General features: G+C 48.0%; 1 protein-coding gene across 1 annotated transcript in view; it reads right to left on the reverse strand.

Moving 5' to 3' along the window:
• POLE (DNA polymerase epsilon, catalytic subunit) overlaps positions 1-22,609 on the reverse strand; it is a 52,125-nt gene that overhangs the window by 18,919 nt on the left and 10,597 nt on the right. Inside the window, exons 11-32 of the mRNA XM_028709151.2 lie at positions 22,312-22,397; positions 21,950-22,069; positions 20,737-20,869; positions 19,462-19,575; positions 17,567-17,779; positions 16,841-16,948; positions 15,907-16,035; positions 15,279-15,381; positions 15,002-15,148; positions 13,564-13,709; positions 12,841-12,989; positions 12,171-12,263; positions 10,744-10,888; positions 10,324-10,481; positions 9,564-9,759; positions 9,016-9,230; positions 7,208-7,310; positions 7,013-7,093; positions 6,368-6,490; positions 5,188-5,406; positions 3,258-3,467; positions 786-929 (exon numbers count right to left, since the gene is read on the reverse strand). Coding sequence (XP_028564984.2) covers positions 786-929; positions 3,258-3,467; positions 5,188-5,406; positions 6,368-6,490; positions 7,013-7,093; positions 7,208-7,310; positions 9,016-9,230; positions 9,564-9,759; positions 10,324-10,481; positions 10,744-10,888; positions 12,171-12,263; positions 12,841-12,989; positions 13,564-13,709; positions 15,002-15,148; positions 15,279-15,381; positions 15,907-16,035; positions 16,841-16,948; positions 17,567-17,779; positions 19,462-19,575; positions 20,737-20,869; positions 21,950-22,069; positions 22,312-22,397 — 3,135 coding nt within the window. The remainder of the gene's footprint in view (positions 1-785; positions 930-3,257; positions 3,468-5,187; positions 5,407-6,367; positions 6,491-7,012; positions 7,094-7,207; positions 7,311-9,015; positions 9,231-9,563; positions 9,760-10,323; positions 10,482-10,743; positions 10,889-12,170; positions 12,264-12,840; positions 12,990-13,563; positions 13,710-15,001; positions 15,149-15,278; positions 15,382-15,906; positions 16,036-16,840; positions 16,949-17,566; positions 17,780-19,461; positions 19,576-20,736; positions 20,870-21,949; positions 22,070-22,311; positions 22,398-22,609) is intronic.

The following is a 22,609-nucleotide window of genomic DNA, read 5'->3' on the forward strand; positions in this document are numbered from 1 at the left end:
CCAGATCTGCTGGATCCCAGCCCACCTGCCTCCTCTGTGCCCTCTCCAGAAGAGGATCCCTCTGCGTCATTCTGCTAGATCCCGCTTCTGTTGCGCCCAAGTCCGTTATTTGTTCTTTGGCTCCTTCTGCAGTCTTTCTTTTGTGCGCTTTTACGCACACGCTCTGTCTCCGGAGTCTCTCTCTCTTGTATCAGGTTACTCTACTCGGAACTCAGGACTAATTGTCGTGCTCGCGATCGCGCTTGGAAGAGATTTGCTCGTGCTCTTTTCTTGCCCTGCGTTCATTTGTGGAGCGAGACGCTCTCCTTCCCCAAGGCTGAAACTGGAAAAGGTAGGTCGCTCCCTCGCTCGCTCCCTGCCAGCCCAGTTCCCGCTTCAAACTTGGTACAGTATGAATGGTTTTAAGAAAAAGGAAACAAACTCGCAAGACGTTTCGTCTTGGGAAGCAAGCCCATAGGGAAAATAGTCTTGTGAAGCAGCTCAAAAACCGCAAAACCTTTCGTCTAGTGAGTTTTTCGTCTTACGAGGCATTCGTCTTGCGAGGTACCACTGTATAACCCAAACACCATGAACCTTCTGCTTGCCTCTTTCACACAGAGCAGCTTCCAGAAGCCTCTTGAATTAAGTAGAATAGGAAAGATCTCTACACATCAGATCAATACTTTCTGCACTAAGAAATGCAAACTGACATGAATACCCTACTTTTCTTGGACCAAATCACTTGCAGCAAACAGGAGGTTACCGCAATACATTTACTGCTCTCCCAAAGGACTCACTCCACGCACCTTCCGATACGCAGTGCTCTCTTCAGGTTTAGGGACGCGCTGGTTGACGTAGAAAACACGAGGGACATTCAGCTTGAGGCAGTGCAGGTCGCTTCCAATGACGGCCCACAGCTTGAAGAGGCCTGGCTGGCTGGTCTCAGCAATCTGGGGGAAGAGAGATCACGTCAAGGTGGGCTTGCAAAGGCAGAGGGAGGCAAGGAAGCCACCTGGACTACGCGGAGGCCAGAAGCACAGGGGGAAGCCCTTGATCTCATCTGGTGTGGGGGAAAGGTTTGGAAGCTGAGAAGAGGTGAGAAAAAGGTACAGAGGCTGTGGCATTTGCTGGCCTTTCAGAAGCTCGTTAGGGCAAATGGGGCACGACCCCATCAACTTCCACCTCCCTGCCTTCTTTCTTGCAAGCAGTCCAGGGAGTGGCGGCGCCTGTTGGCTTTCTCCTCCTCCTTAGCCCTTGGAGGACCGGGAAGGGGGGGGTCCAAAAGGGTTGGGGACCCCAACACATTACTAGATTTTGAACAGTAGGAGATCATATAACTGGTACCAACCCAAACACCCAAGAAAAAGCAAGAACGAAGAACCAAGAGTAGTCCCTGCCTTCCACTGGAGGGAACCATCATGGGAATCGGGGAGCGAGACAATATTAGGATATAGTTCCGTTCCACCTTAAAAGGGACAGGCAGGACTATTGTGTGTCACATGCCTGCTTACATTTCCAGCACAGTCTGCTGGAAACTTCCGTTTTGTATATAGCTTTTGTGTTACTGCTGTTTTGCTGGAGACGAAAGGAAGCAGGCATGTTTTCCTTTGTTCCTGAACTATGCTGAATAAAACGCTTGTAAATATGCTTACACACATCTCTGTCCGCCTCTTCTACTGTGAGAAGACTTACGCACTCTGCTGATAGAGCGTGCATGGGTTTCTAAACATATCTGAGGCTCGTGTCGCTAATTGATCCTGTTCCAAGGGAGACCGGCTGCCGGCCGGAACAAGCTGGGGGCCTGCCAAATGCCCCCGTCTCTCCGGCAATATCCCAACAGTAATTGGGCTAGCACAAGGATTAGCACCAGAGGTGCCAACTTGAGTAGGTGGTTTTTTTTTGGGTGGGGGGTGATGTGCGCATGTGCGTGCAATGCCAGGAGGTGGAGCCGAACATGGTAGCAGCGCGGCTTCAATGGCTGGTTCCTCCTCTCTGGCGGTCAGCTTCCTCCTGCCACTGCTACCACCGTGAAGAGCTGCCAGCCACCGAAATCGCACTGTGCTCGGCTTCACGAATGGCCTCTTCTGCCCTGATTCTTCTCAATGCTGTGGGGGGCTCCCCAAAATATTTTATGGGGGAGAGCCCTTTCGATAACCCAGATGGAAATTCCCAGGTGTCAAAAAAGGTTATTTATGTATGCTACTACTGCAGCCCGTGTTTCGTTAGCCCCCAAACGAGGTCCCAACAAAGAAGAATGACAACTTATGCTGATGGAATATGCACAGCTTGCGGAACTAACATATCAAATAAGAGAACAAGAAGAACATAAATTTAGAGAAGACTGAAAAATGTTTATTGAATATATGGGGAAAATTGCGTACACTTGAAAACAGCAGCATTATGATAAATTCAACAGTGTAAATGGATGGATGTAATAATGGAATGGCATTTCCGTGTGCTGCGCTGGCTCGCCAGATGCAGCTTGTCACGCTGGCCACGTGACCCGGAAGTGTCTCCGGACAGCGCTGGCCCCCGGCCTCTTGAGTGAGATGGGCGCACAACCCTAGAGTCTGTCAAGACTGGCCCGTACGGGCAGGGGTACCTTTACCTTTAATAATGGAATACTGAATGGTTTAGTTTATGCAAAATATGCAGGGATTTATGATATTCAAAATGAACCATGGAAAGAGAAGTAGGGAAGTTATTGATTATATTAAGGATGCTTAAACCACTAACACAACGGGGTCCCCTTCTCTTGCATGTGTCCCACATCGTCTCTTAATTTGCTCGAAAGGGTTGGGGAAACCTCCAAAATATATTTTGGGGTGTGTGTGTGTGTGTGTGTGGAAAGCAGGTTCAATTGCTCAATGAGAAATCCTTGTGCCGATGGAACATTCACCATAGCACTATGTTCAACACAACCTAGCATCTTTATTATTTATTTCATTGCATTTACATCCCACCTGTCTTCTCCGAGGACTCAAAGGCGGCATACATGGTTCCTATGCCTCCTGATTCAACCACAACAACCCTGTGAAGTAGGTCAGGCTGAGATAGCAACTGGCCCCAAATCGCCTAGTGAGCTTCATGGCCAAGTGGGGAATTTGAACCCTAGTCCCTCCCAGATCCTAGTCTGACACTCTAACCGCTATGCTGCACTGGCTTTCTATTATCTACTTATACCTCCATGCATCTGACTTTATAGCATGCTCCGCCGATGGCAGTCTTAAACCCCCTCCCCTGGCAAAGAGCTCCCCCTGCCCCAAGATGCTCCTTACCTGCACGATCTGCCAGGGCATGTCCAGGATGCTGCGGGCCGTTTTGCTCAGGTAGCTGCCGAGCCCCATGGAGGGCCTTGCCCTGATCAGCCCCCCGCCCAGGACCGACTCGCCATCTGCCAGCCGCCGCCTCTTGCGGCGCTCCTGGCGCTGGCGAGCCTGAACCTCCCACTTCTTCTTGTGGTAGGACAGCCAGACCAGGCGCTCCTCCTGCGGGAAAGAGTAGGAAATGGGCAATGACCATCGGGCAAACCAAATCCTAACTTTCTTCAGCTTGGGTGGAAAGTCAAATTCTTCAAATCGGAAATGGTGGGAACGAACGGCAGGAATCCTGAAAACGTTGTGCAATCTGTAATTTCTGACGCAGTCAGCATTATGCCACCAAGACGTCATTACACATATCTATACCACGCACACTTGTGAAACACAGACCGCTTATAAACGCCATCTCCAACTCCTTGAAAGATTCCATCAATGGTGTCTCTGAAAATTTTTACGCATCACTTGGGAAGAGAGGCGAACTAATGCCAGGAAGAAGCAAAGATCACCAGTGTTGAAGCAATGATTCTTCAACACCACCTTTGTTGGATTGGTCATGATTATTGTCTTCCAAAGCAACTACTCTATTCCAAACTTAAAAATGGAAAGCGTAATGCTGGTGGTCAACAAAAGAGGTTTAAAGACTCTCTCAAGGCAAATCTTTTAAAAATGGAGTATAAACACCGAAAATTGGGAAACACTGGCCTGAGAGAGCTGCAACTGGAGAACAGCCTTTACCAAAAGTGTCATGGGCTTTGAATTCAGGACGAAAGGGAGAAACGTGCTAAGGGGAAGGCACGTTTGGCAAACCCTCACCATGATCAACTCCTGCCAAGAAATCTATGTCCCCACTGTGGAAGGACATATGGATCCAGAATTGGCCTCCACAGTCACTTACGGACTCACTGTTAAGATCATGTTCACGGAAGACAATTTTACTTGGCTACGAGTGATTGCCAAAGAAGAACACAGATTTATGGTGCGTTCAGGGCTTTTGTTTAGAGAAAAGGCGTGAAAGTTGTGGTGTAACAGAAGCCGATAAAATTCCACATGGAGTGGAGAGAATGGATAAGAGAAAAGCTTTTCTCCCTCTCTCACAACAGGGGTGCATCCAATGAAGCTGAATCAGGAAAGGAAGCCCTTGTGCATAGCTGCAACTATGGAATTTTCATCAAGTAAGATGGCTTAGGGACGCAGGTGGCACTGTGGGTAAAAGCCTCAGCGCCTAGGGCTTGCCCTAGGTCGGCGGTTCGAATTCCCGCGGCGGGGTGCGCTCCCGTTGTTCGGTCCCAGCACCTGCCAACCTAGCAGTTCGAAAGCACCCCTGGGTGCAAGTAGATAAATAGGGACCGCTTACTAGCGGGAAGGTAAACGGCGTTTCCGTGTGCTGCGCTGGCTCGCCAGATGCAGCTTTGTCACGCTGGCCACGTGACCCGGAAGTGTCTGCGGACAGCGCTGGCCCCCGGCCTCTTGAGTGAGATGGGCGCACAACCCCAGAGTCTGGCAAGACTGGCCCGTACGGGCAGGGGTACCTTTACCTTTTTAAGATGGCTTAGACAGGTAAAGCTATCAATGGGTTCTCACCCCGACGGCTGCATTCTACTGCCAATGTTGACGGCAATATGCTTCTGAATACTAGCTACTGGAAACCGCGGTAGGGGAGTGTCAGCTGCGCTCAGGTCCTCCTTGTGGATTCCAGAGGAATCTAGTTAGCCCCTGGTTGACCAGGATGCTCTACCAGATGAGCCACTGGCCTGATCCAGCTGGCTTTTTTAAAGGTTCATATAAGGGTAGGATGTTGCTGCTCCCCCATCGTTCAGCCTCAGCCCCAGCCCCAGAGCAATCCTTTGTTCCTCTATTTAAATGAAGTTCTCTCCTTCTGCTACCTTACCTTGGTGGTTCCAGTGGGAGGTGGTGGGCCCAAGATCTCCCTCCAGGACTGCGTTAGTTCCGAATTCTGGGACTGCTGCTGGCTCTCCTCTGCTGTAGGGATGCGTTTACGTTTATTCGAGACGGGGACCCCCGGCTGCAGAGACTTGGTGACCCCAAAATCTTCCATGTCAGCCACCTGTGTGGAGGGCGTGCCCTCCTGGATTACGTTGGCAGAGACCTGCGAGGAAACACCGGAAGGTGGGGAGTACAATGATGGAATCCTCCTTGACTAAGCAACCCAATTACCCACAAAAACTGCCCGTGGCCTCCACCTTCTTCTCAGCTCTGGGATAAAAGTATGTTTTACCTGCCGATGCCCATCTCAGAAAGCACAGGTTTATTTTTATTACAAAAATGAAAAACGGCCTCAAGGGACTGCCATCTTAAACAAAGAACAGATGAGATGTGAAAATAAAACTGACCATTTTGAAACATATATACAGTGGTACCTTGATTCTCAAATGCCTTGGTACTCAAACAACTTGGAACCCAAACACTGCAAACCCAGAAGTGTTCCGGTTTGCGAACTTTTTTCGGAAGCCAAACATGCTCCATTTTGAGTGCCACGCTTTCAATTTGAGTGCCACACTTCCATTTTGAGTGTTACACTGAGGTTTGTCTGTTTTTGCTATTAATTTTGTTTTTGTTTTTTTGCAGCTTTTTGTTTTTGTGGAACCCAGTTCAGCTACTGATTGTGTGACTGCAGTACATTGTTTATTGCTTTCGTTTTATGGATCAATGGTCTCGTTAGATAGTAAAATTCAAGTTAAATTGCTGTTTTAGGGGTTGTTTTTAAAAGTCTGGAACGGATTAATCCATTTTGCATTGCTTTCTAGGGGAAAGTGTGCCTTGGTTTTGGAACGCTTTGGTTTTGGAACAGACTTCTGGAACAGATTAAGTTTGAGAACCAAGGTACTACTGTACAAAGCAATTAGAAGCCAGGACTATAATTTATGCACATTTATTTGGGAAATAAGTCCTAGTGAACAAAGTAGGAATTACTTCCAAGCAAACATGATGAGGCAGACTTTAACTACAACTAATTTTGTGGGTGTGTGCGTGTGTAAATGCATTTTAATTAAAAAACTGGATTCATTTTTTAAATCCACCCTGTGTAGGGAGAGCCCTGCCCCTCTTACCTGTCTCTTGCCCTCACTTGTGAACAGCTCACTGATTTTCTTCTGCTTGTACATGTCATTCTTTTCCAAGAGCTTCTTGTGGAGCCAGTCGGGGTGTCGGACGCGAGGAACGGGGTTTTTTACCTGACGGGACACCACATTTGTTATTTATTTGGGAGGTTCCCTGTGACTTTCATTTGGCCTGATCCTGCGAGGATACTACTGTTTTTGACCAGAAGCAGAAGGCAACAAGCTATGCTAGAACACAAGACACTTGCACTGACATTGCTGACATCCAAGTCAGAGACCCGTAGCGCACAAACATTAGCTTCTCAGCTTTCGTTTGTACAACCCTGGTCCCTAAAAACCAAGCACAGAGGAGTAGAAATATTTTAAATAAATAGCTCTGGAGTCCCAGGTGTGCTCTGAGGAATGCACAGAGCTCTCGTGCATTTGGAAAAGGCTGGGGTCAGTTCCATGCAGGAAGGTTCTACCTTTCTGAAATGAATGGGAACACTCAGAGAGCTAGCTCAATTTTGGAGCTTTGAGTCTTTAGCTAGCTATTGGACCAGAGCAACTAAGTGTGAGAGTTCTGCGGCCACCTCCTGTGCCTTGTAACATCCTGGGGGAGCCCACAGCCCTTTAGCCACCAACCCGACAGTTTACCTGCTGCAGGGCTGCTGGGATGGTGATGATTTTCTGAATTGTGCTGCCCAGTCTCTCGATGTAATAGTCCCAATCCAGGATCTACAAGCAGAGAGACAAGAGGATTTGGGTCAAGCCCAAGGCTGGGGACAAGAGGTGTGCCACAGTCACAGCCTTGAGTCACAAACTGCCGCAGGACAGCCCCACACAGCTTACCGTCCGGATGTCAAAATCCTGCAGGGAGGGGCTCTTGAGCCATTTCCGGAGATAGTGCCTGCGGACCGAGAGCTCAGCCTGGAAAATGGCTAGTGGAATGGCCCTGGGGAAAATAAATCAAAACACATCACTTCTATTTCCAGAAGAGGAGCAGCCTTGTCAGTCTGTTGCATCTTAAAGACTATATGGTTTGTATCCGATGTTCGTTCTACTCAGAATAAACCCATTCAGTTGACCAAATGAAAGTTAGTCATGACAATTACAGTCGTACCTTGGAAGTCGAACGGAATCCATTCCGGAAGTCCGTTCGACTTCCAGAATGTTCAGAAACCAAAGCGCGGCTTTTGACTGGCTGCAGGGAGCTCCAGACGTTCAGGTTCCAAAGAACATTCGCAAACCAGAACACTCACTTCCGGGTTTGCGGCGTTCGGGAGCCAAATCGTCCGAGTACCAAGGCATTCGGGATCCAAGGTACAACTGTACTTTAAACCAGTCTACTCTGAGTAGAATGCCCTTTCACCAGCTTTGTCTGGTTTGCCAGCTATGGCTGTTCCTGGGCAGCGATAGCCTGGGCACTGCAGTCCATGGGCATTTAAGGCTGTATGATGGCAATGTGCTTTATGTGGAGCTGTCCTTGGTCCTGTTTTGCAAGTGTGGGAATGGTGCATCCATAATGCTATGCAAAGGGTTAATGCTGTAGCATAGAATCCTGTGATGTCATATTGAGGCATTCCCCCAGCCCCAGTTCTGTTATCAACTATGTGTGTGAGTTTTAACTGTGAGAGCAGCAAGTGTGTTGTGTTATGCTGCCACTTGCCTCAGAGCCAGGCTGTAAACATCAGTCATTCTCAAGATACAAATTCATGTAAATATGTTTCAGTAACGCAAGTATTATCTACCTTTCTTGTACATTCAATCTGACAAGAACAAGTACAGCAAGTCAAAGGCTTTATGTTATTTTTAAACTTTAGAACTGTTACTTAGTTTTCCCTGGGAGGAAAAGAGAACTATTTAAAATAGTAATAATAATAATAATAATAATTTATTATTTATACCTCGCCCATCTAGCTGGGTTTCCCCAGCCACTCTGGGCGGCCCCAACAGAATATTAAAAACACGACAAAACATCAAACATTAAAAACTTCCCTAAACAGGGTTGTCTTCAGATGTCTTCTAAAAGTCAGATAGTTCTCTATCTCCTTGACATCTGATGAGAGGGCGTTCCACAGGGCAGGTACCACTACTGAGAAGGCCTTCTGCCTGGTTCCCTGTAACCTCACTTCTTGCAGGGAGAGAACTGCCAGAAGGCCCTCAGAGCTGGACCTCAGTGTCCGGGGCTGAACGATAGGGGTGGAGGGTCAAATGACTTGGGGCAACTTCCACACAACTCTGTAAAGTATAATTACCAGCTGGTGCAGAATCTGGCCAACGGTATGCAACATTTTGTTGGAACGAAAGTGGGGTTATTATCATTTCTGCTTTTTACTATGTTATGCATTTTGTGTTTTCATAAACTGCCCTGTGCTTCTCGGAAGGGTGTTATAGAAATTTAATAAATAAAAATCACAACACCTGCACTTGCGGCCCATCTGCCAGCTTCAAGATCCTTGCATTAGGTTACAGAGCCCTGAACAACTTAGGTCCAGGGTACCAGTTGAACTCTTCTACTCCAGTTCAACCGCCAAAATCATCTGCAGGAGATTTGGTCATTCTTTGAGTTGGCGAGGCTCATTTCATAGCAACAAGAAACCGAGCCTTTCATGTCAACAGCATTGTGGGATACTCGTGCCCCTCTGATCGATATATACCTCTCTGTGACCGGGGATCCTTCTGGCTTCTTAGAAATGATAAACCGGCAGCTCAGACCAGCATCCTTCACCATCTGATCCCCCAGGAACTCAGCCAGGCGCTTGGCAGTGCTGATGGAAGTGGATTTTTGCTCCCCATAATCCTCCAGCTTGCGAGACATGGACCGGTTCTCCGAGATAAGCTCAAACAACTCCGAGTCAGGCATATTGGCAGCCTGGAAAAAAGAGAGAAAGGAACGCTTGCATGTGCCAGCCACATTCTCCTCCTGGACCACTTTGGAGGCAGGGCAACTCAGCATCCCATGTTGGCCACACTAAAAGCTTCTGAAGGCCGCAGGAAGCCTGGGAGATGCCCGTGTGTGGACTACAGAAGGGGAGAAGAGGACTTTACAGCAGCAACAGGAACCTTGTCTTCTTTCCAATAGGGGGTTCTGCCCTTAACTGGCCACCAATTCCCCATTATCTTCATCCCCAAATGCCCGGTGTGGATAGATTTGACCATACCGTCCCAGGAAAGCCGGAAGACTCACCTTGGAGCCTCAACCCACCTTGCTGTAGAGCACATCCAGCCAGTAGTCAGCCACTTTGGCAACGAAGGCATAAACCTCTTCCAAAGTGGTGCCTTTCAGGAAAGCCTCGAAGACGGATGACTGGAAGATCTTGACCAGCTGCAGCTCTCCCCGCCGTTTCACCTCAAACCCCTTTAGCTCAGCCAGGGAGCCGTCCTCGTTGAACACGGCGTACCTGGCGTGGAGCAAAATAGTCAGCCTGTGCATGGTTGGCACCTTCCCTCTTCTGTGTCTTCTCTTTCCTGTAACACCCCCCCCCTTTTTACCAGTGGTGTCTTGTGCCCATTGGGACCGATAGGGCAGAAAGCAAGGAGCCTAATAGCAGGTGGCGCCACAGCCAATGAGAAGCAGAGGCAGCTAAGACTATTTTTGTCCCCATCCTCCTCCCTGCTGAGTTCTACAAGGGGCAACCCTGAAAGGAGGAGGAAGCTTGCCACAGCCAGTCTATGCCCTGGGGCTGGTTGTAAGTAAAAAAGGCAGGTGGGGGCTGAGTGAGGTTAATGGATCAGTGCCCACTTCGTCCCAATGCCTCTGCTATCTGTTGCCCTCCAGATATTTTGGATCACACGTGGAGCAGCATCCCCTTTGCCCTACTGGACCAGCCTCCAGGGCTTCTTACAAGTAGAAAGGAGGGGGTTCTGAAAATGCACATCTATTAAAGATCTAGCAGCGATGTTTCAAGTCCTGCCATCTTCCAGGTTTATCTGAGCCGAGGAGGTGCTGCCTCCCCAGACCTCACCTTTTCTTCAGCTTCTTGCCCTCTTCCTTGGAGGCGGGGAGAATCATGGCCAAGTACGGGCCGTCCACTTCAAAGAAGATGCTGTTCTCTGAGCGGGAAACGTAGGAGAGCGAGGCCGGGTCCACCAGCTCCTGGTACTGATCATTCGTAAACCCTTCCTGCAAGTAAGTGACACACACGCTGGGCGTTTCGGCCTTGCAGGCTTATTCTGCACCCCATAACAATTTAACAGGAGGGCTGGAAGGAAGCTATATATGATGCAATCCCTGGAGGGGAAGCTAAATGTCAAACATACCCATGGTTTCCATGCCCTGTTTCCAGACTGTCTTTATGGAAGATACCCCCCCCCCCCGCCCCCAAATCCTGTCGATTCGACTTGCCCCCAACTCCTGCTGAGGATAAAGGCTTGAGGTTCCTCACCTTCACCATGATGTTCAGCATAGCACCAGGATAGGAGATCGTCACCTTGGGCTTCTTGGCATGGGTTGATTTGATGACAAAGTTTTCTGGGAAGCTGTTTGGAAGCACACACCAGATCCCGTCTGTGTCCAGCTCCAGTGGCCTCCTGGGAAAGGGGGAAATGGGAGAGGCGTTTCCTTATGGGAGCCCAGAGGGCACTCTGCAAAAGCAACCACCTTATGAGGAATGGTTGCAGCAATCGGAGCTTTTCAGTTTAAGAGAAAGCAAGGAGAGAAAGCTGAAAGAGAAAAGCTTTTATCTCTCCTGTAACATTAGAACTCATGGTCATCTGCGAAAGCTTATTGTTGGAAGGTTATGGACAGATAGAAGAAAAGAGTTTTCACACCAACTTGGATGGCATTAAAAGAGGTCTGGACAAATTGATGGAGGACTATGGATAACTACTAGTCATGATGGCTATTTGGCTCTGCCTCCATGGTCAGAGACAGCAAATGATTCCTAATACCAGTTGCAGGGAACTGCAGGACGGGAAAAGTGTGTCTCCACCCCCATCGCTCAGACCTCATCACTGAGGTCCAGCTCTAAGGGCCTTCTGGCGGTTCCCTCACTGCGAGAAGCGAGGTTACAGGGAACCAGGCAGAGGGCCTTTTTGGTAGTGGCACCCGCCCTGTGGAACACCCTCCCAACAGATGTCAAGGAACTAAACAACTATCTAGCATTTTGAAGACATCTGAAGGCAGCCCTGTTTAGGGAAGTTTTATAATGTTTGATGTTTTATTGCTTTACAGTATTATTATTATTATTATTCTGTGGGGAGCTGAGTGGTTGGGGAAACCCAGCCAGATGGTTGGGGTATAAATCAATCAATCAATCAATCCATCATCATCATCATCATCATCATCATCATCATCATCATCATATGCTTGGGTCCTGCCTGAGGGTTTCCTACAGGCATCTATCAACCACTGCAAGAACAGGCTCATATGTTCTTATGAAAGCTGATGAAGTTTACAAAAGCAACAGTCTACAGAGACACACAGCGGATCTTCATCCCTCGCTCTCTGAGTTGCTTAAGAGACCTGCTTCTTTTTCTGGGCCAAGACAGTAAGGAGCAGACCATGGGGCGGTGTGCCTTTGAGTCCAGCTCCAGACCTGTCATTCCTTGTGGTTAGAGACAGAAGAGATCCAGAGCGGGACAACTCATCTTTGCGTCTTTTTTTTTTTTTTGCTGTGTTTACACATAACAACCTTCCTCTTAAAGGAGCCCTGGACAACACACCACAGCAAAACACAAAACAAAACCATAGGAAAAGCACCGTCATCCACGAAGAAGGAGCAAACCACCTTCGGGCAACAGGCACACAACATCCAAGCTCAGAATCTCCTCGCCTCCAGCTGCTGCAGCCAGCCACCATTCAACTACTCACCCAATTTGCTCTATCAGCTCCCTGGCCTGTGTGATGATGTTGGCACCAGTGAAGCAGACGATGCCGGCCATTTCCATGGAGTACCACCGAGCTCTGCGTAGGGGAGAGGACTAGTGAGAACAGGAAGAGTCGCTCTGGGTCAGCTGCTTTGCAAACAAGGATTGAGCGACCTAATTATTGTAAACTTGGCTTGAGGACTGCTAAAGATGCGGCCAGGTCTCCTGGTCAAGGAGCTGCAGTATTTATGTGTTAGGGGGCTGCTTCCCCCTGCTCACATTGCTTGCCAATCCCACCACCTCCCTTCACACCTCATCCAAGTGCCCCACATCCTCACTGCTCCTCAGTGTCCCTCCAACCCTGCTTCATTCAAACGTCTGCCGTTGCTTAAAACCCACCTTCTCTCTTTTGGTCCCCTCCCTGGCTTCATGCAAATCCAGGACTGTGATGCAGAACTACAAATCCTGCAGCGGGGGCTGCATGATGACAGCCTTACATTTTTATGTGTATAGGAGGAAATGCTTCATTTAATTGTACTTGGGTTTAGTTCTTTGTCTTAATATTGAACATTTAAAGGCCCAGAAACTGCACCAACTGGGAGCCAAGGAAGGCAGATTTTTAAAGGGCCATTTCAAGTTCCACCAGCAGCCACATTCTTTGGTTCCCCCCTCACCCTTTGCGCATGACGTATCCGTAAAAGGAGTTGAGGATGCACTTGTGTGCCAGCTGCAGGGAGTCGTACAGGATCTCCATGTTCTTGCAGCGCTTTGCTTCCGAGGCGTCACCCGACTCCATGGCGGCAGCCAGCTTCTTCTTCCACACCTGGGAAAGGCAGAGGAAAAAGGGCTGTGACTCAAGCAAGCCGTGGGCTATTGTCTACCTTTGCTCCAGCTGGTCTCCATCCTCTATCTTTTCCTTCCACATCTCTTTCCTTGGATGTCTTGTCTCTCCCCCCCCCCCCCCCCCGGTAAACCCATGTTGACAAAAGCTTCTGTATATTACAGAAGGCACATGGTTTGCATGCCCAGAACTTTTTGGCTCTGCTTAGCTGCAAATAGAAACATTTTATGTGTATCTAGCAATCAACTAATATACAAGAATTTGTCTGTTAAATCTATGAGTATGCTGAAAATTTGATATAAATCAATGCTTTTTTATTAAATTCATTTACAGTATTTATATATCACTCAATATTCAGAATTTCTATTCAAGTATTCTGGCCCCAGGAACCACAGCATCCCCTTTCAGCACCCACCAGCAAGGAGAGATCAGCCTGGCTATAAATGCCTGTCTGCATCTCATTGCTTTATGAACGTAAAGATCACCATGAACACCTTTAGAAATTCACCTTTTTGCTGTGCTATCGCAAATCTGACAAAATAAAAATAAAAAGCACCTTATGCAGCCCCTTGAACTCGTAGCGGCGGTCGCGAAAGGCCCGCACGGTGTCCACATAGAAGGAGTTTTCCCGCTGGCAGATGGTGGTGACACGCTCCTCAACCTTCGTCACGTGGATTTTCTTGTAGGCTTTGCGGCAGTAATCTGGGCAAGAGGTGTGGCAGCAATTTATTCTGGAACGTTCAATACTTCCCAAACTTATTTCATTTCAACATGTTTATATGCCATTTGATCGTTTAAAAAATACACACCTCAGTTTGCAAAAAGAATTTTAAAAATTAAATTTTCAGTAAAAAATATTGCTAAAAATAATGAAAATCAATTAACTGAAAACAGATTAAAACCCATGTCGACATTCTACATGTCTCCATGGGCTGTGCCTAAACAAAAATGTGCCCAGTAGGTAATAAAATAGTGTAGCCAAGGCACCTGCCTGATGTCAATAGACAGGGAGTTCCAAAGTGCTGCTGCTTCCACAATGAAAGACTGATTTCTTACAAATGCAGGAGTATTATGTGGCACCTTTAACAGTGCAAGTTCTGTATATCAAAGCAGTTGAGTGGGCATAATATATGGGGGTAAGGTGACAAATTGGTCCCAAGCTGTTAAGGGCTTTAAATGCTAATACAGTGGAACCTTGGCTCCCAAATGCCTTGGGAGCCAAACATTCCGGTTCCCGAATAATCGAAAACCAGAAGTAATTGTTCCGGTTTTGAATGTTCTTTGGAAGCTCCTGCAGCCAATTGGAAGCTGCGCCTTGGTTCCCAAACTGTTTTGGGAGTCAAACGGCCTCCCGGAATGGATTAAGTTTGGGAACCAAGATTCCACTGTAGTAACACCTTCTCTGCTCACCGCTAGAAAAAGCTCTGGTTTGGGGCTGGCAGCTGACCCCAGACCCCAAGTCCTCTAGCGCTAAAGGGCATAGCAGGGAAAAGGTAGGGGCTGAATCCAAGAAAATAAAAGCTTCGAGACACCCCAAGCCATAACCATGTACAAGCTCTGCTGTGGTGCGGAAAAAGGTTTGCTCTCTTATTAGCTCAGAGGTGGAAGACAAAGTCCCTACCAGAGAGGAATGGCAAACCAAGCTGTTGGACTATGCTGAAATGGCAAAACTGACTGGAAAACTCAGGAGCCGAGAGGACAAAAACTTTAAAAAAGAATGGGAATTTTTTAAATAATTTATTTAGGAGACCACCGCAAGCAGATGGAAACATTAGCAGGGTTTTAATCCCACTTGTAATGCAACAAATACCATGGATAATTTGGATTGATAGAAAATATAGAATATGGAATAATATGCAGTTGTAAATGTTGATAATAGGAACCATGGAGGGGGTGGAGGGAAGTCACGAGATTCAAGCCATCTCTATATATGGATATACATTCAAATAAAAATGAATTCAAAAAAGAAGGAAAAAAATAAGGTTTGCCCTCACCTGCCAAGCGCTTCTTCTCGTATTTCGCTTGCTCCTCCCGGGACAGCTCGTGAAACACCCGGGGCGGTCCATCTGGGAAGAGAGGGGGGAACTTCTCCGACTCCAGCTGTTGCTGGATGCGATGGTACTCACTGCGGCTCGCGGGCACTGCAAGGGGGAAAGAGAAGGGGGGGAACAACCCAGCTGACAATCACTCCAGACTGCGAGAGGGGGTTTTATACACAGCATAGGAACTGTGCCAAGTTGCATACGAGTCAGCAGAAGGGAAAAGACTCACTGAATTCTCCTCTCCACTGCCAGGTCATCTGCCGCTGACAGTTGGCGCCTGGTTTGTTGAAGTCGCAGGCGGCGCACGTGGCCTCGTTCACCATCGCTGAGGGCTGAAGGGAGGGAAGCAAAGCAGAGGGGGAGCGAATAAAGGCACAAGTACATTTAAATAAATAAAAGTAAGTTTTTAGGCCAGGCAAGGCTGGATCCTGCCTCTAGGAAAGCAGCAGGTGGACCCAGGATGCTTTTGTGGGATTGTTAGTCTCAATTATTAAATTTCTACACCATCCTTCAGCCAAAGTTCACAGAGCAGTTTAAATATAAAAACAAACGTACGTACCATAACAACTAACAGAAACTGCTATGCTTCCTTTCTTTTAGCAAATGTTTTGTGCCACTGGGAAAGCGGTAATTCTGTACTGATTTGTTTTGGATGTTGTATGTGATGCCAATAAAAGGTTTACTACTACTACTACTATCCTTGTTGCTAGAGAGGCAGCAACTCTTTGTGAAGGAGATTGAGGAAGAGGTTGCCTGGAGTGCCTACCCCAAACTGGGAGTCCATTACCAGCACAGTTCTTACAGCAGAGATTTAGACTTTAGTACCCAATGCCCAGGAGCACAAACTCCTCACTCACCTGAAGCCGGTTGGTTAGGATGATATTCGGGTACATGGCCCCCACGTCCAGGTGGTATATCAGAGGACATTCAATCCTGTTGGGGACTTCCTTCAGGGAGTTCAGCTTGACTTTGATTTCATCGCAAACCTGTGGTCCAGAGGAAGCAGTGGAAAGCAGGCAAGAGGATAAGGTGGGTTGTTGTTTTTTGCCAGGGAGAGCAATGCTTTACCATGCTCTTCAGAATGCAATAGAGCCCGGCAAAAGAACACCACACGTAAGGTAAGTTAAAGGATCCCTAGATGGTAATGTGCAGTCAAAGGTGACTATGGGGTTGCGGTGCTCATCTGGCTTTCAGGCCGAGGGAGCCGGCGTTTGTCCGCAGACAGCTTTCTGGGTCATGTGGCCAGCAGGACTAAATCGCTTCTGGTGCAACAGAACACCATGATGGAAACCAGAGTGCACGGAAACACTGTTTACCTTCCCACTGCAGTGATACCCATTTATCTACTTGCACTGGCGTGCTTTTGAACTGCTAGGTTGGTAGGAGCTGGGACAGAGCAATGGGAGCTCACCCCGTTGCAGGGATTTAAACCGCCGACCTCCTGATCGGCAGGCCCAAGAGGCTCAGTGGTTTAGACCACAGCGCCACCTGCATCCCTACACCACACATATACCAGGACTGTGCTTTTCGTAGGCCACAAGTGGCCCCAGGACAGTTCAATGTAGTAAATAGCAGCACATTGGTGGCCAAGGCTGAGGGGTTGGGGAAGCAAAGGGCTGAAGCAGGGGAAAAGATGGAAGGAACAGCCAAGATAACCTGGGGACTGGGGGGAGATAAGATGCTTAAAATGAACAGAAACTAGAGTGAAGGAGCTGTGTCAGGACAATAACAACTCCATTGCTACTGCTCCCTCCTCCTATGCAGACACTGCTGTTTGGCCTACAAGGTTACCTCCTGGAAGTTGGTCACTTGGTCAAGGGGTATTCCCTCCTCTTCCTCAATAGCGTGGCGCAGAGTCTTCTCCACACGCTGCAAAAGGAAGTCGAAGGCAGCAGGGTTCTAAGAGACACAACCGGGGTGGGAGGGAAGGACATGAGTGTGACAAATTTTCACCAAGGATTCTCCCCAGGCAAAGACAGTGTAGTTGAAATCACCGGGGGAACATGGCGCCACATGGGGCAGGTGGAAACAAATCTGCAAAGGAAGGTCTTATGCTCTTTGTAATCCACAAGATCGGGTCGTAGGTCTTCCTCCAGCAGCCTTTGTTGGCCACCAGCTACAGGGAAGTGTGCTCCCTCCCTCTGGAAGATCAGCTGCCGGGAAGAATCACCAGCAGAGGAGTTACTCTTGCACTCAGATTCTTTTGGGCTTCCCAATGGTTGGCAACTGTTGAGAACAGGATGCTGGACTAGATGGGCCTGATCCAGCGGGCTCTTCTTGGGTCTCACCTGCAAATGCTGTGGATTGAACCTGGCACCTTCTGCATGCAAAGCAGATGTTCTATCACCAGCCTCATGGGGTCAGACACTTCTCTTTTTGGGGGGACAGTTTGGACTTTGTTGTAGCTACCTGCTTTATGTCTGGCAAGAACGGGGGTTGGGGAGGGGATTTATCCTGGCACCCCCTGCCGTCCCCCATGAGCTTTCAAGAAGTCTCCTTCCAGGGCGGGACTCGTACCATCTTGAAGCGGCAAGGGATGTCACTGCGAAAGACCCCCGACTCCAGGGCCTCCACGTGCCCCCCGACGTAGGTCTCCGAGTCCAGCACGTGCCCATCCTCAGTGAGCTTGTTGAACTCCTGCTCTTGCTTGTTGGGGAAGATGATGTTGGCGTGATAGGCCTGGACCATCAGCAGCGCCTCGCACAGAGTCCCTGAGCCCTTTCGCAGCACCTGCAGGGAGAGAGAGAGAGATGAGGGCTGGTGGCAAAAGGGAACTTAGAGAGGGGGAATTTGGTCTCTCGCAGGGGAGGGGGGAAATCAAGCCAGAGAGCTTTCAGGTACCTGAAAGTAGGGCTGGGCGATAACAGCTTTTAAACATTGCGGTGTATCGCCAGCCAAAGATATCGGTTTGGCGATATACAGTGGTACCTCGGGTTACAGACGCTGCAGGTTACAGACTCCACTAACCCAGAAATAGTACCTCGGGTTAAGAACTTTGCTTCAGGATGAGAACAGAACTTGCGTGGCGGCGGCGCGGGAGGCACCATTAGCTAAAGTGGGACCTCAGCTTAAGGAGTTTCAGGTTAAGAACGGACCTCCAGAACGAATTAAGTTCTTACCACTGTACCACGATGTTGAAAAAACAAGCTGCATCGGCCTCTGCCTGTGAGACACCTGGTGAAACTGCCCCAGCTCTCACCTCAGGAACTGAGGCGGTTTCACACAGGCCCTCACGGGCTCAGACAACGCAGCTTGTTTGCGCAGCTCAGCTGGGGATCGGGAAGGTTCCTGCTCTGCATCTGAGTCAGCTCCGGTGCTCCTGCCACTCATGGGGGAGTGGGCACAGCCTCAGGGCTCCTTTAACTGCTCGCTGCAGGGAGTGCCAACCACGCTCCTCTTAGCTGAGCAGTTTCACAGAGCTCACGGGAGCCAGCGCTGGGCTGGGGGCTCCTTTAACTGTTCGACTGAGGTAAGGGCAGCTGCACACTCCTCAGTTGAGCAGTTCAAAGATGCAGAGGGAGGAACAAGCTGTATTGGTGCCTCGCCGACACAGCTTGTTTTTCCCTCTGCATTATATGAGGGGCAGAGTGCGATGGCAGTTTCACTCAGCGGTGTATTATGGGTGAAACTGCCACCGCTCCTGAGTCCCTTCTGCTAGCAGCGCTGCTGGAAGGAAGGCACTCTAGCAGACGCTGCTAGCAGAGGGACTTGGGAGGGGTGGCGATGTCACCTGCAATACACCACTGAGTGAAGCTGACATCGCCGGCTGTTCCTCATACCTGTCCTGGGCGATATTTTGATATATTGCCCAGGCCGACCTGAAAGACTAAAAAACATCTGTCTGACAGTGGAATCTTGGAACAACCAAGGGGCCACATATAGTGAGATAATCTACATTAGTAGAGACCTTCACTGTACTCCTTTTGGTGATTACTAAAAACATTTTTGAGCAGACAAGCTTTCTCAGACATGTAGAATGTTGGTATATCTCTTAATCTGTTTGTAGCTTATTGCTGATTTTATCTGATAAGCGTTTTAAAGAGTTTTTTTTTTTACTATAATAAACAACAACAACAACAATTTATTATTTATACCCCGCCCATCTGGCTGGGTTTCCCCAGCCACTCTGGGTGGCTCCCAACAGAATTAAAAGCACAATAAAACATCAAACTTTAAACACTTCCCTAAACAGGGCTGCCTTCAGATGTCTTCTAAAAGTCAGATAGTTGTTTATTTCCTTGACATCTGATGGGCAGGCGCCACTACCGAGAAGGCCCTCTTCTGTTTTGCCAATAATTTTATTGTTTTATTCTCTTTGCAAACTGCTTTGGGTTTTTTTTTTAAACAATCAACTGGTGTTTAAATTTTACAAAATAAGGAAGTAACTGAGCCTTGGGCTCCACTCTACTCACTTCATCGGGCTCCATGGGGATGATGGTGCACAAAGCGAAGATGAAAGGGTGGACGTATTTCATGTACATGTAGTAAGTAGCAACAGCGTCGGACACTGAGTAGGTGGCCAGAGTCTGGAGGAAGGAAGGAAGGAAGCGGCATGGAAGCATTTTGCACTTGCCAGCAAGTGTGGCTCCATCTGAGCGCAGGCGCTGCAAGTTCAACATGGCCTCCTCCTCCCCATGCAAGGAAAAGGTCTGCATGTTGCCTACATGCAAATATTCATTTAAGCAGCTTGATTTATATGGGGAGTGCTGACTGAAAGGAGGATCCTTGGATGCATGTAAAAGTTAACAATTAAAAAAACAGCAACAATGGAAAATGGTCAGTGCTGAAAGCCAATTTGATAGCACAATTATTATTATCCTTTTAAGAAGCTGTATCCACTGGTGGTCAAGCTTTTAGGCCAGTGAGTCACAAATCAAGTTCAAATTACGATACAGTGGCTACACTCCGCTGACAGCTTTTCTAGCTCTTGGTGTGATCTTGCCTTTAGCCTAGAAAGCTAGGGAGCAGAATGTCAAGAGAGGCAGGCAAGATACATGGCTATGCCCTAGCCAGGCCTATAGGTCTCAGGGCTCTTGTCCAGATGCCCAACTATCCCTTGCTGGCCTGTGCAATGCATGTTGGCTGCTGGTGGTTTAATCATTTAGAGGCACTTGACATTCTACCACGTAACAAAAACTGATTGCGGAGAGAAGATTGCTTTAAAGGAATAGCTCCCTAAATGTACAGCTCTAGCATTCTGCACCTAGAAAGCCATGATTCTCTGCGTGGAGCACATAAACCTTCTATAAATTGCTCTGGAGTATCACATGCACAAAGGCAGAGGGGGCTGGAATTGTGAGCAAGCCTTGAATATCAGAAACCTCCCTTAGAGCTTCTCCAATTCCTAAGTCTACAGCAGAAATTTCTCTCTCTCTCTCTGGTTGTCAAACTATTAGCATTTTATTTTACAGCGAAAGCCAAATTGTTCTAGATTCTGCAGGGATTCCAGAGTGCACTGCATCAAATGTTACATTTGCAACCACAGCTGCACAATTCCTATACATGTTATCCAATCCTCCTGGATGTTGGAGGGAGGGTGAATTCTGGCCAGGGCCTCTTAGGGGCACAGCAGGCCAAGGGAACTCATTCCCTTTCTCTTTTCCCTCTGCCGTTAATTGTGGGGAATCCGCCATGGCTGATCCCAGTTAAAGAGACACGACAGAATCACACAGGGGTAATTGAAGTACCTGAGGTTCCTCAGTAGCCATCCGGCACATCTCTTCAGGATCCAGCTCCACGGGGTCATAGCCCAGCTTCGCTTTGGCTGCTGCTTTCAAGTTATGGCTTCCCACTGGGAGGTAACTGTCTCTCTTAACCCACCTGCCAACAGAAGCCACAGCACTGGTTGCTGAATCGGGAGAGGCAGCCCAGTTTACAAGGAGCAGGGCAGAACTATTATGAGACAGAGTCAACCTAAGCTTACTTTGGAATACAAGTCAAAGGCTAGGGCCACTTCCTATATATCCAGGGAACCTTCTGTCCTGATCCAACTGAAATGTCTGCTGAAGAACCTTTGCGTGTTTTTTGTTTGCTGTAGGTTCTTCTTGGGCGTGTTGATAGTTCGTTACACCTTACCATGACCCTGTCTGATGTGAAAAGTTCCCTGCGTAGAGGAATTGGTTGTTAAACCACTCTGGGAACTGAAGCTCTGAGGGGAATAGGATCTCTTAACCTTAACAAACTACCGTTCCCAGGTGTGTGTGTGTGTGTGTGTGTGTGTGTGTGTGTGTGTGAAGCCATGGCTGCTTAAAGCTGTCTGTTAACACAACATGATGTCTAGTTGGGATTGTGTCAAATGAAACGGTACAGGCTTCTTTTCAAAGAGTATTTATTTTTTAAAAAAGTACAACTGAAGCGTTTCTCCCTGACGCACCCCAGCCAAAGGAAAACAAAAGGAGAAGACAACTCACGAAATAGAAAGGATTGTGTCTAATCTGATCCGTACTGTTCAGGACAGATCAGCGCTAGACAAAGGGTACAAGTGTAGCAATGAAGCATCCTTTCCTTTTTTGCGCATGTCAATCAGAAATGAGGGACGGTCATGCGATATTAACTGCCGGACAGCGGAAAAAAGGCATGTACAGTGTTGCCATCCTTCCTGACTCTGTCAGGAACTACATGTCCACGTTTCTGAGTGACAAATGGATGACCCCAAAAGGAGAAGAGTGGCACTCTTAGCAAATTGCTTTTCCCAGGATTCTTTGGGGGAGGTTCTTTGAAGTGGCACAACATCACTTTAAATGTAGAGTGCGGATGGGGCAACAGTCAAAAGCATGGTGCAGTGAGGTGCCAAATACAAATTGTTTTCTCTGGATGTGCCATGAAGGCTGGGCCCTTTCCCACCTCCATCAGACTAAGCCCCAAGAAAGAGATTGGCGAGAGGGGCTGATCATCATGTACCTGAGACAATCCATGTGGATGCACGAAGGAGCTTTGTATTCCCCCTGGCTGTCCTTTTGGAATCCGATCTCCTGCTGCATATTCAGCCCGTGAGCTGCTGCTCTGGTTTCCACAAAGGGCCTGGAGACAGTTAAAGCAAAATAAGCCAGGGAGCTTCTACAGATCTCACTATTTAGGCATTGCAACAAAAAATTCCTGCAGCTGGTTGTTGCAGGGGGAGGGCAGGTTAGCAGGCAAGTTTGCTCCCCAGAAGGTAAAGCATGGTTTTCCCATTAAAATGAAAATAAACCCAATATCATTTTTAAACATTTAAAAAGCTGGACACCCACAAGGTTCAAGAACCGAGTTCGCTCAATTCTCACCAGTCAAAGAAGTCTCCGTTGTATGTCACCATGATGGTTGGCTTGGTCTCCTGAACATGTTCAAACCACCTCTGGATGAGGTGGGCCTGATTTTAAAACAAGAGGAGGGAAAACAAATATAAAAGGTCATTTATTGTCAATGGTTCAGATGCCTGTTGTTATTGTTAATTAGATGTGCATACTTCCCTTCATCCGTAGCTCATAGGGCAGTTCACAACATAAATTACAATATAAAAATCACAAAATACCTAGTAAAAATATGAACAACAAACCAATAATCCCCTCTCCTGCTAGGTTC

Source organism: Podarcis muralis, chromosome 16, assembly GCF_964188315.1.
Source record: "Podarcis muralis chromosome 16, rPodMur119.hap1.1, whole genome shotgun sequence".
NCBI classification, from domain to species: Eukaryota; Metazoa; Chordata; class Lepidosauria; order Squamata; family Lacertidae; genus Podarcis; species Podarcis muralis.